This window comes from Acanthisitta chloris, unplaced genomic scaffold (assembly GCF_000695815.1).
Source record: "Acanthisitta chloris isolate BGI_N310 unplaced genomic scaffold, ASM69581v1 scaffold27897, whole genome shotgun sequence".
NCBI classification, from domain to species: domain Eukaryota; kingdom Metazoa; phylum Chordata; class Aves; order Passeriformes; family Acanthisittidae; genus Acanthisitta; species Acanthisitta chloris.
In genome coordinates this window covers 31,593-43,922 of record NW_008684693.1, presented here as the reverse complement: position 1 = coordinate 43,922, position 12,330 = coordinate 31,593, and the positions used below count along the sequence as shown (strand labels likewise).

General features: G+C 39.1%; 1 protein-coding gene across 1 annotated transcript in view; it reads right to left on the bottom strand.

Annotated features, from left to right (window-relative positions):
* Positions 1–1,661: 1,661 nt before the first annotated feature.
* The window catches only part of CDK13 (cyclin-dependent kinase 13), a gene marked incomplete at its 5' end in the record, with an annotated part of 32,440 nt that continues 21,771 nt past the window's right edge, over positions 1,662–12,330 (bottom strand). The window contains 5 exons of the mRNA XM_009079439.1: positions 1,662–2,518; positions 3,561–4,124; positions 6,976–7,181; positions 9,602–9,733; positions 10,705–10,821. Coding sequence (XP_009077687.1) covers positions 1,662–2,518; positions 3,561–4,124; positions 6,976–7,181; positions 9,602–9,733; positions 10,705–10,821 — 1,876 coding nt within the window. The remainder of the gene's footprint in view (positions 2,519–3,560; positions 4,125–6,975; positions 7,182–9,601; positions 9,734–10,704; positions 10,822–12,330) is intronic.

Sequence of the window (12,330 nt, the reverse complement as noted above, 5' to 3'; positions counted from 1 at the left end):
TGAGTTTCTCCATGCTCTACAAGGTGGTAGTTAGCCATATATGAACCAGGATTTTTGACTAAAACGAAACACCAACAACTTTGGCTTCTATTCTGAAAATCCAAAAAGTCACTGACAAGACTACAGTTGTAATAGTGTAAGTAGAAATTTTACTTTTAAAAAGTAATATTTAAACACTCAGTTACATAAGGTACCGATTTGTCAACTGGATAATCAGTTGGAAAATTGTTTCCAATATGGGCTTCAAAACATTCTTTTACGTACAGGCAAAATATAACCATACCTCCCTCTCTGCAGGAGAGAGACCACTTGTTGTCAAAGGAAGGAAAAAAACATACTAGAAGTTGTACTTAGTGTGAGGAGTGGCTCTTGGTAAGAGTTTTAACTACAATCATTTTATCAGTTGCTCAAGAGAGACTCAATTCCAATATTAAGATGTTCTGTGGAACAGCAGATATAAAATCAATGAATTGGCACAATCACAGGTTTACAGAGAATTAGAACTAATGTCAAACGTTTTGCTGTTGCTTTAAATACTGGTCATTTTTTCCTTTGGTTACTTCCTATAACGCAGTACTCGTAGTAAAAAGACAACAGTGTCAGCTTTTCACACAAAAAGTAATTACTGTTGCTGACATTTAAGAGAAAAAAACTATCACTTGGTAAGGACATACAAAGTATAATTTATTTGGCAGAGGAACTAAAACACTTACTACAACTCCAAGAGGGAGCCAAGATAAAACTACACTCTTCATTCTTCTCCTCACTTTCAATGTTTCTCATGAAGTTCAATTTGGAAATCACGATTTCATCAAGGTAAGATTAGGTCTCTAAGCAACTGGCCCACGTGAAGTAAACAGCACAAGGTTATGACCTGCTCGAGTTCCCTATTATTATCTGAATTCTCTTGTTAACTACCTAGGTTTAGGCATTATGTTCACACCAATCTATGAAGCACTTCCAAATTTTTGCAGACCTTAAGCTTACACGTTAAGGCACTTACCATTCAAGTAAAACAGTTTTTATATAAACAAGCCTGGGAGATGGAGAGAACATTTTACCAGAACATCCTTTTTTTTTTTTTCTTCAAAGGAAAAAAAACATTGACCAAATATTTATAAAATTTTGCATCAAGAGAAAGGTTGTGTTTTATTATCTGAAATGAGCACAAAGTACACCTTCCACAATAACACTGAAAGCAGTGCAAAGACTGACAGTGACCTTTGACTAAAGGTAGTTCTGTAAAAAGAAAAATACCAAATAAATCAGTGCCCTGCTTTGATTGTTGTAAAATTTCTTTCTTTTTACATAAAAGTTGGTCCAAACTTACAAAAAAAGCACAAATGTGCATAGTTCAGAAGATCTGAAAGAGTGCCATAAAAAGCTGATGTCCCTAAATTTAGCATCCACTTAAAACTGCCAAAATACAAAATAAAATTCAGAACTAGTTTGTGAACATGTACAATCAATTCTAGTTTTCAGACAGCATGAGTTGTAAGCATTTTTAATTTTTTCTACTGTATGCAAGACCCTTTTCCACATAAAAATAAAGCTGTTTAATTAACATTATTCAAGTCTGTTGAACTGCTGCTTTAAACTGCAGCTGGGGGGGGGGGAAGTTTTTCCAGATAAAAATGATGTGCCTGAGGAAAAACAGATACTCAATACGGTAATCCTCTGCCTCGCCCTCTCACTGCAGATGTGCTAATGTGTCCCCTGTATCCTTGGGAATAGCCAGGTCCTTGGGCAGGAGAAGTCCAAGTCTGTCCATGCATGTGGCTGATGCCACTGGGATTTTCCTGTAAATTACTTCCAAAGCTATAGTTGTGCATCTTTGTCGGCAAAGAGTGTGTACTCTCTGGCCCTGCGGAAGTGTCACCGCTGCTCCCCAAAACAGAGATTGGACCGTGGCTGTACTCAAACCTATGGTCTTTATCTCCACTAAACAGCATGGGGCCAGTGTTGAGGTAAATGTCTCCATACCCAGTTACTGAGCTGGGAAAGGATTCGGAAAAGGCTGATGGAGGAGGGGCAGCACCAGAGTGAGATGAAGCAGTACTGTAGTTATCCAAAGACTGAATATCTGAGTTTCCTAGGAAACTCCTCCTCTCTAATACTCCTGATGATCCGCTTCCTATTCCATCACTACTGCTGTAACGGGCAGAGGAGAAGGACGACGATCCAAAGTTATCCTTGTAGTCTGGGCCTGTTACGTAGGAGTCTCTAGCCTGATAATCCACACTCGTTTGTACTGGCTCTTCCGTCGTCGCCTGAGCTTGATGCTGAGCGAGCAGCTGCAGAAGAGCTGCTTTCACTCCTGCATGGGGATCTGTTCCTGAAGAGTTACTTATAGGCAAATGCTGATTCTCTGTCCGATAATCAAGGTCTTCATCAGTGAGGGGTGGAGGCTCCGGGGGCTCAGGGGGACGCTGGTCCGGAGGTAAGATCCGGGGGCGTTCCTGTTCGGGCGTGCGGTTTAGGAGTCTCATCTCAGACTGCCTAACCAAATCCTCTTGACCTAGGGAGATAAGAAAGAAAAGCTCTGGAATAAAAATATACAGTAACAGTACCACAAAGGAAAGGGCTCTCTCCTGGAAAAATACAGATGTTTGTTACATCAATTCTCATGAACTTATTAGCTAAATTTTTCAGTAGTTCTACAGACTATTCTCAAGAACAAAATCTGGCAACAGCTCATTTGCCTTGGGAGTGTGATGCAGGTTTCTCCTTGAAGTAAGAATACCAGGCAAGCAGCTAAACAAAACCAGTACGAGTTCCTTAAAAGAAACCCCACCAAAGCAAAACTCAAGCAACAGAGAAACACTAGAGAATTCAAAGAGGGATCAGGAAAGATTTGCAAATAGGGATTGAGGGACAAAAGACCACCCTTACCAAAGAACAGCAAGACTCAAGATTAAAAAGTCATGGACAAAAACAGCACACCACTCAAAAAACCCAACCACTCAACAACCACCTCAGGAAACAGCCACAAACCATTTCAGATACTTCTTTCCATTGCTGCAAACACCACAATGCAATACATAAACCACCATACAATAAAACTGAAATAGCAATAAAAAAGATGAACAGAGCTCTAAAATTTGAGAAGACTAAGGAAGCCACTACTATACCCCACTGGAAACCTTTAGCCATGCATGTGACACTTACAGAATTTGACACTAATCGCTCTAGTCAGCTTTAAAAGCAAAATAGGCTGTACCTAAACACAGAGTCAAAACTGACAAATTCCATCTATGAATCTGCTACAGAAGTCTGTCTCCACCACACAAAGCACTAAGAAAACCCCAACCCCCCAGAATAACAATAGATGTAACTGTTTCATCTCGTGTACCTCTTAGCATGGAGATCACTGTTTGCTCTGTCTGCATGGCACCTGTTAGACACAAATGCTATGATCCAGACACAAAATGTGACAAAATCAATTTAATCTCCTATACTCACGCACACACATATGGTAAAGACATTAATTCTCTATCCCCAAACTATTCCATCTCCAGTGCTCAAGGTATCTGCTGGTTAGGAACAAAGGCCATCAGTACCTGCAGATGTATACAAGGATTTGATCAGATGTGGGTAGCCAGGTGCTGGAGACTCCACGTCGTCCCGGCTGACAGATGCAGGCGTGCTGGGCTCTGGAGGCTGCCTGAGTTGTAATGACATTTCATTTCCTGATCCGTTTTCCTTCTCCTCCAACACAAAATCTTTTTGCTTTGTTTGCTGAGCTTTTATTAACTGAGACAACAGAACAGCAAATGCACTCTGCACAGCTGCCTGGGCAGCGTCAGTCTCAGCCTTAGGCTGACTCAGCTGCGGAGGCCCAGGAGGCTGCGCGACCATCGGCTGTTTGAGAGGGTCCTGGCCTGGCGGTGGTGGTGGTGGTGGTGGTGGCGGCGGCTGCTGCTGCTGTTCTGACTGTTTTTCACCTGCTGACAAAATTCCAGCAGGAAGATTTATTTTATTTAGTTGCTGCTGAGTCTCTGGGTTTACCTTAATATTCAATACTTGGGCAAACTGTGCCAAACTAACACTTGTTTTAGACTGTAGCAGGTTTAGCAGGATTGCCACTTCATTCTGGTTTAACTGCTGTCCAGTGCTTGTTTTTGCTAAAGACAAAAAAGGTGGTTTTAAGTATTATTTAGAACGGGCACATTTCAGAAACTCAAAAGAAAGACTAATCTAGCATGGCTGACACAACTGGCAAAGCATGGGTTTGAACAATGTAGAAATGGAATGCTTTTACATATAAACTGCCTTTGGGGGAGTTCCTATAGGAAATGGAACAGTAAGATCCAATACAAAGAATGTGACTTCCACAAGAAACACACATGCACTTGGACAGATGGAAAAACATCAAACTGGAGCTCAATTTTCCACAATACAACTGAGCTGGGGCTTAAGGCCACCTGCTTTTAGGCAGCTCAAAGATTTCCAATTCCCACAAAATTTCCCATCTTGGACATGTCATATCCCTTTGTTAAAAAGAAGCCACCTGCAAAATGCATTTCCAGTCACATTTTGGCTCATTCTCATTCAACATCTGGGTTCTAACACCTGCACAAGCCACCAGGCTCTAGGTAGCCCAGAAGCTCATGGTATAAATGCAAAAGCAAGTGCTGAGTTTGAAGGCCAAGAAGTCAATCACTCAGCAGCAGGAAATATGTGCTGATATACAGTTTCTTCAATGAAATGGAGTTTGCCACAAACAAGAAGAGATTATGATGATGCAGGGGAATATAAGGAAGTCAAAATATCAAAGTAGTTTCTTAGCTTTAAACACTCATTGTGGCTGTTTATTTTGAAAGAAGTGAAGCAGCATGGATTTCAACATGCCCTTTAAGCAGATGACTTAGAGATGAATCAGTTAAAAATTAGAAAATGTGTGTGACTGTGTTGGCAGACCCCTGAATTTTTTTTAACCCAGATCAGCATGAACACATTCTCTCCTCTTCTATCCCTGCCATCCTACTAGTTCACCAATATAATAATTCATAGCAAATTAAAAGACATGCATGAAAAAAATGGTAACACACAAAAATATTAAGTATGTACCTTGCAAGACCAGCACAGCTGTAAAGTGCTGCAAAACCCACAACCCACTACTCTACTTGTGGATGTGCACCAGAATACAAGAACTTGAAACCTACTCAGGCAGGATCCAGGCACTTCAAAATATTTATAGAAAAATAACACCACTTTTTATTTGGCAATACAAAAAACCAATGTGATTTCTAATGCCTTGTACTGCTGGCTCTCACTCAGATGTCATGATTGACCGTTGATTTCCTCACACCTGAGGATGGTACACTCAACACAAACTTCTGACTCTCAGTGAAAATTCACCAGAAAAATGCCAAACAGGGAAATTAATCTATCTATTCCACACTCTTTGGTTAGCTTCAAGTTCATTCCAACACAGCTCCTGTTAAACTGCAAGATGCAATAACCAAAGCTACCATTCATGAACTGGAACATGAGCAATTGATCCAAGATGTTTTTAATCTCTCCTTCTGGGGTGCTTAGAAACAAATGCAACAGTTTCAGTTAAGTCATGCATTTGTTCATGGAGTTAAATAATATGCCTTACTAATTGTGTTATCTAAGGTGCATTATGACTTCCAGAAGTGTTTTAACACAGAAAACACCTCTATGCTCCACTGAAAATTAAATTGTCTTCTTTTCTACCTAGATATATGTTTTTCTACATACATATGGGCAAACAGCAATATAGCTCTGAATGATTCCTTCTCTATTTGCTTAGTTTATTTTGCATGGTTAGTATTAATGACTACAAAACAGTAGTCTTTCATCAGGCTACCTGTTACAAAAGCATAAAGATCCTTTGGACTCTTCAAACTTCTAATATAGCTTTCACTTGCGAGGGGAAAAGGGCTACAGAAAGTCATTCTTGAAAATGCTGCCAAAACTTCAGCCTAAACATATGGAGTAGCAGAAGCTCACAGCTGGCTTACAGTGAGAAACCAGATGAACAGGAGCAAGAGGCAATAAACTGCAATAAAATATGATCAAAATAACTATTTTCTATATATTGTTGCACAGAATATTTGGAGCTCTGCTCTACTGCTCAATTAAGAGCTGATTCAAGATGGTAAGTATTAAAGAATTTTGAGGTGCTATGAATGCATTAGCTGTTTTTCAGCTGAATTCCTGGAACTGTGCTATAGGATTTATGTTCATTTTGCACAATCAAAAATAGTCTAAATTAAACTTACTAGATATCAATTTGAATGTTACTCTGCATACTTCTACATATTGTGAGAGAACTGTTACTGAACTGCTGAGTAGCTCATCAAATGGTATCCATACAGGAAATCATTACTTTGTATTTCTTTATATCATATTCCAAAAACTGGTCTCAAGCAAGATACTTGAGTTAAGATTCAGAATTAATGGCTGTGCAAACTACAGAAGTAGCTACTTCGTGTTACATGAGGTTCAGGGCAGTGGGGATGTTCGTATCTATTTTTTTATTTATTTTTTTTAACAATTTTGTTCAGTCCTAACAACTTCGAAAGCTGAAGACTAATGTAATATGCAGAGAGAATCTGTTTCATTTGAAGTGATGACTGTCCTAAACTCTGCCGTCTTATCAGTTTGTCAATACCAATAAAGCTTCTCCAATCTATGGAGATTGTAAGGAACTTAGAACAGCCACTGGCTTCTGGGATCACGGAAGAACTGTAGATGAGCAAGAGCTAAAATCCCCTCAAAATACTGAGCAAGTTGCTCTGACCAGATTTAAAAGTTAGGTGGAACTGAAAAGGAACACTCAGCTTCCAAAAGCAAAGATAAACCTTTTGTAAGAAAGATTTAACTTACAATACTGTTCCTCCCTCAAGAATCCAGGAGACGCCAATACTCTGCAAGTAACATCTAAAATTTCTAGAGGTGCAATCCAAGTAGAAGGTAATTATAAGAACTGAAAATGTTACTGACCAAGTGCTACACTAGAGCTGCCCTGAGTTTTGAGTTGGGAAGAAGTTTGCATGCCTTGTGGGGTGTTGGTTCTGCTCTCATCCATGCCTAGAGACAGATCCTTCCTAGGGACTTTAGCTGCTGTCGAGTCATCAGTCATGCCCATCTGCTTCTGTCTTCTGCGTTTCTTACTCCACAGCTCATGACAATCCTGCCACAAAGGAAGGCTGCAAAGAATGATTGGAGATAATCAGTTTTATCCCAGAACTAGTTTTTTCTTAAGCATACTGGTAAAATAAACACTTAAACTATACATAATACACCTTCTCAACGATGAACCTACTGAAACTCGAAAATACATCAGCAAATACTCAAAAGCCAGCAAAATCTCAGATCTGCTTTTCCTCTCTGAAATCTCTTCAATGACCGCCTATTTCAAAAGCACAGGTCCTTCTGGCAGAAGAGGGGAACATGTATCTTAAACTGAGAATTCGTTGTCTTGCATTCACTCTCGTGAAAAGCCTAATTATTTGTGTAATTCAAGGCTTCAAAATCAGTCCTGCATACTTGCTATGAAATAGAATTTGCATAGTAACAGATAAAGTTATCAATATGAAAGTGGATTTTTTTTCAGGGTCCAGCTGATCAATTCCTTCTGTCTGCTTGTAAAAGTACTATGGTCTCATTAGGTCAAATATTTGTCCACAGAAACAGACACAGCTATCTAGTATTTATAGTGTACAGCACAGTCTACCAAGAAAATAGGGGAAAAAAGAAAAAAGTTGCATAGATAAGTTGCATGAGTAAATAGCACTTCACACTAACAAAGCTGGGATACTAGAAAGGACAAGAGATACACTGGTCCTTTAAGAGAGATAAAAGTAGAGGCAAAAGTCTCCTAAGGAACTCATCTGTCACCAATTCTGTCCTTCCACTACAGTTCCCTGCAGGCACCCCAATTCTGATTTCCTGAGGAATACAAAAACTCATTCACAGATAGTGGAAATACTGAGATAGGCAGTAAAAACAGTGTTTTATGTTTTCCTATTACATATTAATAACTGTGTTAGCAGTTCTGTCACCCAGGAACATGGAAAAATTAGGTGACAGATGACAAGAGACACTGGAAAAGCAATTATGACAACTGCTTCCTTCATTCTCTCCCTCCACATACCATATCAATGATCTGCCAAGTATTTTCTGAAAAACAACTGGATGCAACAAGAACGCATTGTGAGAAGTCTCCTACAGTCCTTGCAATCACTGCTGTCAATTCGTTTGAATGAACAGCTATTTCTTCCCAAAAGAGAACTTCAGTCTTTCAAAAGAATAGTCAACACTTTCCTGTCCATGCTGTCAGAGGTGAGTGTGGTTCCTCTTAATTTCCAGAAGGACAATCAATGACTAGTTTGCTTTGAATTTCCATGTATCAGCTTCTAGAATGTATGCATGACCACGTTCCTGAAGAAAAAAATAGCTTCTTCCCATTCACTTACTTTAAAATGCACACAAGCAACATCGTGTACAAATGGTTCTGAGTCTTTAGCCAACAGCTTGAGACTGCTGATTTCTGATTCTCAGACAGTGATATAGTCATATTCAGGCAACAAACCCTCTCAGCCTCATGTTTCAGGAGCATTTGCCCACAGAGGCTGTGGATTCTCTCTCACTGGAGATACTCAAGAACCATCTGGATGCAATCCTGTGTCATGTGCTCCAGGATGATCCTGCTTGAGCAGGGACATTGGCCCAGATGACCCACTGTGGTCCCTTCCAACCTGACCTATTCTGTGATTCTGTGTGACAACTGTGTGTATGTAACAGGTAAGTCTTGAAAGAGTTTTAATAAAATCCTTAAATAAACCTCTTAACATTTTCCCCAGTTGGTAACTAATTAAAAGAAGTCACTACAGGCTGCCTGGAAGGTTCAAATTTCCTCAAATAACATTACATGTTCTATGGCCTGACACCTATCTTGAGGAAAAGAGGAGACCTGCAGATTCTGGAATACCTTTTCATTGCCTTCTCCTCAGGGCCTGTTCCAATACGATTTGTACTGATTAAAATGAGAACTATGTCGCTGCAAGAATTCCACTGGACACTGCACTACATCTCCTCTCAGAGAAACTGACAGGAAAAGCCCTGCACAAAGTATTTCATTTCTCCTGCCTGTGAAACCAAAGACTCTTACCTGGCTCAGGAAAGAATTTACAGTATTTCACTTTAACACTCAGGTGCCTTTGCATAATTCTATACTCAGTGTATATACATACTATCGAAGAAGGCAATGTAGATAGCCAAAGAACCTCAAAACCCTTGGAAAAAGCAGACACTGATAAAGGGCAATGATGTTTTTTTAAATTAGAAACACTCATAGAAGAGTATTTTCTTTAAAGGTCGTAACTCAGTAACTAGTCCTAGGAATAACAAATGAAACAATTCGCAGATCCTCACAACCCTTGCTGTCAAGGTGTAAGAGTCACTCAGCTGCACAACCATTTTACTTCAGAATCACTATTCAACAACAGCATATACCAACGTTTTTGTTCTGTCACTATCTACTTTATCTGAAACACAATGAGTTTAACAATCAATGCATGTTCACATTTCAGAGGTAAGGACCATTATACCAATGGAAACTACTTACTCCGGAGGAGGCATTTTAGATGGCTCCACGTCTCGCAGAAACTCACACTGAAGAGCTTGTTCAGCTGTGCAGCGCTTGCTGGGATCCAGAGCAAGCATGTAATCAAACAGATCTAATGCAGCTGGTGGGATGCTACAGGAGGGAAAAACAAAACAATCACATTTTTATTTCATGCACTTGCACACAAAATTCTGATTTCAATAATAAAAATTTGAAACTTTAATAAAAATTCAAAAAATAAGTCAGTAACTGAGCATTCAGAGCACTCAGAGAGCTTACATACTCACAAAACTCACTCAACCTGAGTGTGGTAGTAAGAGGCAGAGAGAAACTTCACCTTTTACTACCTGTACGTCCATACAACCCAAGTTTTCTTTGCATTGTTTAAGTGCTTGAAACATTGTCCTTACAAAAAAGCACCCCCATGTTTTTAAGTCAAGACTATATTGTTACTTTACACTTTGGAATTTAGCACCCAGGGAGTTGCACTTTTAATTGCTCTGTGGACAATAATCCTATTGCTTTAAAGATACTGGTCTCATTAGTACGAACAGGACGATGCATTTCTCCTGAAACCCACAGTACCCAAAGGAGGAGAACAAACCCTTTAAAATAAGCTTACAGCTGTTTTCCATAACTTTCACGTGTGATATTTGCACAAAACTACTCCAATGGTAGTACTTTAGAACATACAGTTGGGATAATTCCTCTGTGTTGTATGAATTTATGACTCAACAGACTAATGTTAGCCAGACTATGCATTTAGCTGTAGCCAGTTGTACTAATAAAAAACAATTAAGTACTCTGAGCTGTTTTTTGGACAGGGGCAACACACAGGTGTACCAATCATGGAAAACAAATGCTTCCTTCAGTGAAAGCTGACAGGTGGCTGAAATTTTAGTGACTTCTTTCCTCTTCTTGAAGCTCCTATTACATAAGGGTTAATACAAGCTCTGTGGGTATCTCACGGGAAGGACAAGAACCTAAAGCCTATTTTCTTTACATTCAATCTATGTTCATTCTCCAGAAAATACTGAAGTTCATTAAGTCTCCAGAAAATCTTAATGCTATTACGATTGACTAAACTAATTCTTCATCCTTACAAAGCAAACTCTTCTCTCAGTTTTCGACGGTACTGCTTCTTTGGTTTCATTGTGTTGAAATAAGCTAATTTTATAACATCAGGCCACACTGCTGGACAAGGACTCCCACAAATTCGGCTGTACCAAAAAGAAGGGAAAAAAATGGTATGAGATCCAAAACCACAAGCGAGCACAGCTGTCATTTTATTCTTGCACATACAATGAAAACCAAAATAATTTTCAATTTTAATGTTCAAGTTATTTTTAGCTAAAGTTTCTCTAATGCCAGATGCTCAACACCATTAAATAATGGTGAATTGTCTACAAAAGGTAATCACTCCACACAGACTAAATTTACTGTTTCTGCCTCAGCTCAGCCCACAAATACTCCACACAAATGTTTTGAAAAACTTAACCAACTTTGTCTTAACAGTACTCTGGGTACTTGACTTGAAGTGGATAGTCCACATTTAGAGTAACTTTTACATCCTAAGCTCCCAATGCCACTGAAGAAATACACCAAATTGCTCAAAACCAATTTTCACGGAGAATTTATTTAACACTGAAGACATAAGGGAGGGAAAAAAAAAAAAAATCTTAATCAGGTCTAAAGGCAGAAGCAAGACCTGACTACTAGAAAATCTCCTGTATTTTTTTACTTCAGTTATGAGTTTTACATCTCAAGCCTCAACTGTCTCCAGAAATAGAGCTGCCCACAGTCTTAGTCCTTCCCCCCGTCCCCATTTTGTTGAGTCAAGGACAGCCAAGCAGAGGTTGATCAACACCACACTTCTAGGCAGAGCTAAACAAGCATTTTACCATACATGCAAGGCTTCAAACTCTGATGCAGGCACTCACAAAAGGGCGCTTTGAAAATTCATTTCCCCAGTTCAGCCTTCCCATCTATTAGATTTAAACAGTTAGTGTAAGAGACTAGTTATGCCCCAAATGCTATCTGACTTTATGCTACTTGGGGTATGTAACTTTCAAGAGGGGGGAAAAAATTTCAAAAAATCTCTCTTCCTATCAGAATTTACTTCAGTTCTATCTTCGAATACTACAGCTAGAAAGGATAAATGTAGAACTGTTGACTGCAACTTGACTGTAGTAGAGATGTTGATAAAACTGATATATAACATTTAAACAGCAAAAAATGCATAGCATCAATGAAGGGCAAAAATGAGCTTACAAACAGAAGCTGCTAGCAGAAGGAAATCACAAAATTCTAGTTTTCTGTACCAGAGGTACAACACAAAGGAAAAAAAAAAAAATCCAAGTGACTCATTGTGATGTGCTTCAATGCCATCTAGTGCTCAAAACCAAAAATTTCCCAACTTGAGAGTTTAATTCTCCTTACACTGAAAATGACCAGATATGCTTTTGCACCTCCCAAAAACTTCATTTTTCCAGGCCAGCTAATAACACATTACACAGAAACATGCTACTGTTCAATCTGTTTTGAAAAACATCTGAATATGTAACTTTGCAATATTTTTAGTAAGTTAATTTTTAAAATAATTTTGTCAAGTAACGATGACCATTTACTGTTCACCTTCTGTAAGTTTTGTAGGACTCATCCTCTTTTCCCCTTGTTTCTGGGAAGAGGACCTCTCCTCATTTACAAGGCCAATTATGATATCAGAATCA